Consider the following 6,004-nt stretch of genomic DNA (forward strand, 5'->3'; position numbering starts at 1 on the left):
AACTGATCTGTCAGTGTCTCATCTATACCAGTATTATATGTATTATCTATGGTCCGTCAACTACTACATGACAGCGCCAGCGGCAATCAGCGTGCGGGCCCGAGGGGAGAGTGGAGTTCTAAAGTTCAGAAATACAAGTCAACTTCAACTCGGTTGCTATTTGGTTGCTATAATTCGTCGACTTTTCGACAATCAGTCTTGACCTTCAAACTGTTAAAGACTGACTTTGGGAAAAATCTCAAGTGACTAAGATAAAGAACTCTAGAAAATTGAAATTATTCTGATGATGATTAAAAAAAAATGATTAAAAATTAATAACATTTTTAATGATCTTATCAATTTCTGAACGTAACTCTTAGTCTCATGTGACAAATTGGCATATGACAATGTCATTCACTTGTTGAATGTTGATTGTTCTAGGATATCATCGTGTCGTGTAAACTTGCAGTGGATTTTTATTCCAATTCGTTAAGAATCCAGGAAAACAGTTCTATCTATTCCGAGTGTAATGTAAAATACTGGTGTTAAGATCTGGCATCTACAGGTTGCCGTGAATGAAGACTTCGTACCCTACTGTAAGGTAATGTGATTGTAGTTTTCTCTATTTACAATTGCCTCACCAAGCCGACAATTAAGTGAGCTTAATTAGATTTATCGTAGGCGTCATTGTGGATAAATTACAGTATATTGTAGATTTATCTAAAACCTACCGTATGTTGTCCACAGGCAGGGAATTTTGCTTAAATAGTTAACTGTTGACGTAAACATGATTTTAATGTGAAATTATAGATTATATTATTAATATTTTCTTAAAACATCATAATAAGGGTGAACTAGTAAATGTCCAAATCTTTTAGGTAAATTTTAATGATTTATATTTTATGAACACTTATTTAATACAAAACCTTAATATCAACTAATTGTAGTCGCTTTTCTAGGTATTTAGTGCAAACGTTATCAGGTACGGCTAATTTTGTGTTTTATTGTTTATACTAAAATGCAAAGATATAGCTTCAAACAAGAGTGATGACTTTATTTAAAAAATGTATTTGCTGATAAAAGTACGTAACTATGATAACAAAATGTGTCATACTCGCGTGTTAGCTAATTACAGTTTACATGATTCATAATCTCCAATAATCTTTACAAATCTATTGAAGCAAATACATGAACATTTTAAAAAGACTAGCTGAGACAACAACCTTTATCACTGTATCAGTTACTTAATATTTCAGTTTACAATCAAGGCTAATTCTTTTACCCTGTGTTCATTATATTTTTCTATCATTCCAGTATTTAAGTCAGGATGAACTACAACAGCAACCCAGAGTCACCTGCAGACAGACCAGCCAAGGTCCTCAGGCTTGATAAAGGATATATTAAAACTATACCTGGTATATTGAAACTAGTGCAGCTGGTAAGTGTAATAAAATACTATTATAGAAACACTGAAAAAGAAAAATGTTCTTTTTTACTTTTGTTCTCAACAATCATCTTTTTTTGGAGTGATATCAATCACACATCTATTATTTGTAGTATGATTCTTACAAAAACGAATTTGTAGTTGCTAATTTGATTTGATGTATCATTTACCTCAGAGTATAGGGGTTTCTTCTTTCTTCTTTTACTTTCAAGCATTGTTAGTTATAACATACCATTTTATTTCAGGCCTGCAACTTTATAGGTTTCATTTGCATCAAGATATCGTGGACATGGGTGTCGGCAATCTTTTACAACATCCTGTACTGGGTGGCCAACATCATCACAGCGCTGATACTCTTCATGTACACATTCCATGTCATTGAGAAGTATGATAGACTGCCGTGGCTGAAGCTTGAGTTCTTCTACTGTGTCATAGTATGTTTGACATACATTGGCTGCTCAATATTTGCCACTACCATTGGTGAGAGTGTGGGTTATGCAGTTGGGGTAAGTTGTATTTATTTGTTTCTATAGTAACTATAGTTTTTTATTAAACTTTGTACTAGAACCTGTATTTAGAACTCTTTATGCAAGACTCTTGCAATTTCATAATAAGCTAGGCTTCACTAGGAGTAGAGGCTTACAAAAAGTGCTCTAAATTATAAACATACAGTCAGATTGTTTTTGCGTGCATATCTTACGCCTATCTCTTATCTAATGAATTTGAAATACCTCACGTCATTTGACTGCCAAATAGACGACTTTTACTGTTATTGAATAGCATATTGCCCGTTATACAAGAATACATATTTTATGCACCAGCTAACTCACATGAGCACGTTATTATTTTATGATCAAAAATTTTTACATGCCAATTATTCATCCATTCCAGTTCTTCGGTCTCTGCGCAATCATAGCGTATGGTTTCGACGGCTTCTTGAAGTACAAGGCGTGGAAGAGAGGGCTCCCACCGCAGTAAACACGTGAGACTCGATGAGACCTACCTCTAGTTATTCACATCGCGTGTAACGGCGCCGTCATTGACACTGCATTATTTTTGACTAAATGGAATTGAGGGGAAAACAGCACATTCGTCTGGATTCGTTGTTTTCCCTACAACAATTTGTTGGTAGTAATTTAGTGCTAGCCTAAAGCAGATGCTAGATGTGTGTTTTCGCTTAGCGTAATATATCGGCGAGCAAGAGAGCAGGGTAATACGTCGGCGCCATGCAGTTTTATTTTGTGTATGTTGCGTTTAAGAGTAAGTGTGAAATTTGTTTTAGTATTTCACTTATAGTTAAGTAAAAATTAATCTATTTTGAAACCTGATAATCATGTTTGACATTGTATCTGTGTTCATAAGATGCTGACATGTGCATGTGCCTTGATATATCTGATGTGCCTTTTATTATATTTAATTATACAAAGTCAAGAAAACGTTTATATATTTTATCTATGTCTTCTGTAATATTTAGGTAATCTAAAATATATTAACATTTTCTATAAAAATATACCTTTTTATATAATTATACATTCATTATATTTGATAAGGAAACTATTGATCCCAATTCCAACTTTCTTAACCATTCAATAATTACTGGTTAGTAACCACACAGTACAAAGGTTTTCAATTTGCAATTTACGGAACGAAACATTGTGGATAAACCAAATATTATAATCTAGGAAATACCATATTAATGAACAAACAGTTATGTATTTTTTCATACGTTCTCATAAATAAACTATTTGTAACTATATTCATGTTAACAAAACAAAATGATTTAATATAACATGGAATTTAAAAAAATAACTTTGTTACGAGCCTTTCAAATATAAATTGTATGTCTAACATAAATACAGCTGTACACACATTAACTTGCTGTGTTGAAATGCACAATAAATACCTTCTGTTAAACATTTACTATAAATATTTATATATAGTATATTTATACTTTATAAATCTAAAACTAACTCTTTGTTTACCATGTATTTTACACAAAATGACATTATTATTTATATATCTGTCAATAAGTATATAATTACTTTAAAATCATGTTAAACTTTAACCCACCATTAATTTCGGTAGGTACATACTGAACATTGGGTCCAATATGTTTTTGGGCATTTTGTTTCTGTAGATTTAAGTTTAATTAGTATTTTGTGATCTATTTCTACTTACTGTTATATCTCTTTCTTGGTTTTACTTTTTTTGTTTGAATATATTTTTTGATTTCGATATCAGACGAAAGTAAGAAACACAACATGTAAATCATTAATTTGAAGTCAAGTACGTTATAACAATTATTATTAATTAAGAGAATGCCTTAACGACCAAAGGTTTTTCTGTACCTGTTTAGCAATAACACAAATATTTAGAGGATCGAACACAACCTATCTCATACACAGTTTTATATATCAAGCTGTCAGATGTTCTAGTGTCTATAAATTAAATGTGTGACTTTATCGGCTAAGCTGTACTGTTCACTTAAGGGTTAAAATCGTGTGGACTTTTTATACGACTGTTGTAGAAACCACGCCCCAAATGTTAAATCCATAACTTTTCAACAGTTTCTTTTGTATTTCTTGAAAGTTTGGGTTAAACAAAATTTGGGCAAAGCATTTTCTATGAAAGTTTACAAACTCACTTGGTAATATATATTTTTAAAGATCGTATGTCGACATCGCCATCATTATTTTTAATACTGCTCAGCCCATTTATTGTCTGTGTAATTTTGTCGATTGTATAACCATGCTGCCTTAATAAGAATAGTGTAAGTCTTATCTTAACCTCATTTAAGTATTTTTAATAGCTTTATAATTTTTGTATTAATTTAATTACACCAGTTATTGTAAGACTTTGTAAGAATTTATTAATTATACAAATTGTTACTTAATGTTTAAACATTTTATATGTTTTGTTTTGAACTTTTCAACTCTTGAAGTAATATAATGGGTGCAAATAGTTATAGCCATTCCCATTTAAACTTGAATGGAAAGTAATGAAAAATTAAAGACATAGATTCGTTGTAATATGAACAAAACATACCTATGTGTACTGGACAGCTTTGAAAAAAGTTATGGTATGAGCTAAGCCGGTGGAAAAGGGCTTTGTAGTCATTGTGTACGTCAACAAAGGAATTTATTAAAATGAGAATCGAAAGATACGAAAATAGATCTTAGCACATTTTTTTCAATAGCTATTTGATAAGATTGTTACGCAACCATAATCGCATATTTTATGATGTTTATTGATGTACCGTTAACAAATAAAACAACTGAACACATTTATGTAGTTTTATTTTATACAACAATGACAGGAAATAACAAAAGCCGGTCAAACCGGATACAGTGCATCATACACAGGCACAGTTGGCAAATCAGTGATCAAAATCTGTGCCACAAGTGCTTTAGAAAAAGCAACCTTATTGCTTTAAAGAACATTTGCTCCGAATGTAAAAACGAATGCAATTTTGAATAATATCAGTTAGACGATATTTATAAATATAATATTTTTAAAGTTATAAAAGTAACATTATACTTTAAATAATAACAAATAAGAACCTTGTATAAAACTGTAGAAAAGGTATTCTGTGATTACAGCAGACATTTTATTTTGCTATCGGACAACCATAGCAAATTATCTACATTAGTTTCATATAAAAATACATTTGAATTAAAATAAATGACGAATTTCATGTGCAAACGATCGGAATAAATAAAATTCCATAAATAATACCTATATATTACACATACATTAATATACAATCAGCAGATAAACAGTTTTCCTTATTTGCTAAGTATTTACAATAACACTGTTGTTAATATCGTCAATAATATGACCGTATATAGCTATCACGCAAGTTATTCGTGTTAAAGAGAACTAAAAACACCCGTTTGACAGAATTTTTAATTATATCTAAAATACGTTTAACATTCTTTAAATTTAATATTTATAGGTATAAACTTTTTGTTAAATGAGTCGAAAAAAGCCATCAAAAATGTAAGCGAATATATTTCGGCGTTTATAAACTTACAAAAGCTTTTTTTCAATTTAATATATATACTAATTATAGTAATTTTACAATATCGCACAATTTTATTACGGCAATATCAAAAGTACATATTGTGATTGGAGCAAAATTTACAATAGTGAGCACAACTTGGCAAATTCACATTACTTAGATATTAATAGGTATTTGACACGAATGTGAGCAAAGCATATGTGGACGGAAGTTTACACAGACATCTTAAATCTAAAGCGACAATCTAATAAAGTCATAATAGTATGTTTTTGTACAAAGAAAAATAAACCGTATTACACAAGAACGATAACATTGCAGAAGTTAATAACTTTATTTTATACCCTTACATACACCTGAGAGGAACAAATCATATTGAAAATCCAAGCAGCAGTTTTTTTTTAACTTATTTTTTTTTACGCGTAAAATTGGTAGCATATTTCACAAGCATAATCTCATAAAGGCGAAGGTACTAGAGGTCCCATAATATTCCAATAAGTAGACGGACATACACGACATAAGCACTTAAAATATATTTAAATAGTAAAAAAAATACAATTGAT

General features: G+C 30.5%; 1 protein-coding gene across 1 annotated transcript; it reads left to right on the forward strand.

Annotated features, from left to right (window-relative positions):
* The first annotated feature begins 386 nt into the window (after positions 1 to 386).
* LOC113508275 (plasmolipin-like) lies at positions 387 to 3,366 on the forward strand. Its single transcript, XM_026891223.1, has 4 exons — positions 387 to 580; positions 1,294 to 1,417; positions 1,669 to 1,929; positions 2,315 to 3,366. The coding sequence occupies exons 2-4, from the start codon at positions 1,307 to 1,309 to the stop codon at positions 2,399 to 2,401; spliced, it is 459 nt and encodes a 152-aa protein (XP_026747024.1). The 5' UTR covers positions 387 to 580; positions 1,294 to 1,306; the 3' UTR covers positions 2,402 to 3,366.
* The last annotated feature ends 2,638 nt before the right edge of the window (positions 3,367 to 6,004 follow it).

The sequence above is a fragment of the Trichoplusia ni genome, unplaced genomic scaffold (genome assembly GCF_003590095.1).
Source record: "Trichoplusia ni isolate ovarian cell line Hi5 unplaced genomic scaffold, tn1 tig00004342, whole genome shotgun sequence".
NCBI classification, from domain to species: Eukaryota; Metazoa; Arthropoda; class Insecta; order Lepidoptera; family Noctuidae; genus Trichoplusia; species Trichoplusia ni.

Excerpts from the sequence above, each read along its gene's own strand:
- LOC113508275 (XM_026891223.1), top strand. The coding sequence starts at position 1,307 with ATGAACTACAACAGCAACCCAGAGTCACCTGCAGACAGACCAGCCAAG. Across the intron at positions 1,418-1,668 it reads TATTGAAACTAGTGCAGCTG|GCCTGCAACTTTATAGGTTT; the intron begins GTAAGTGTAATA and ends ATTTTATTTCAG. Across the intron at positions 1,930-2,314 it reads GTGTGGGTTATGCAGTTGGG|TTCTTCGGTCTCTGCGCAAT; the intron begins GTAAGTTGTATT and ends CATCCATTCCAG.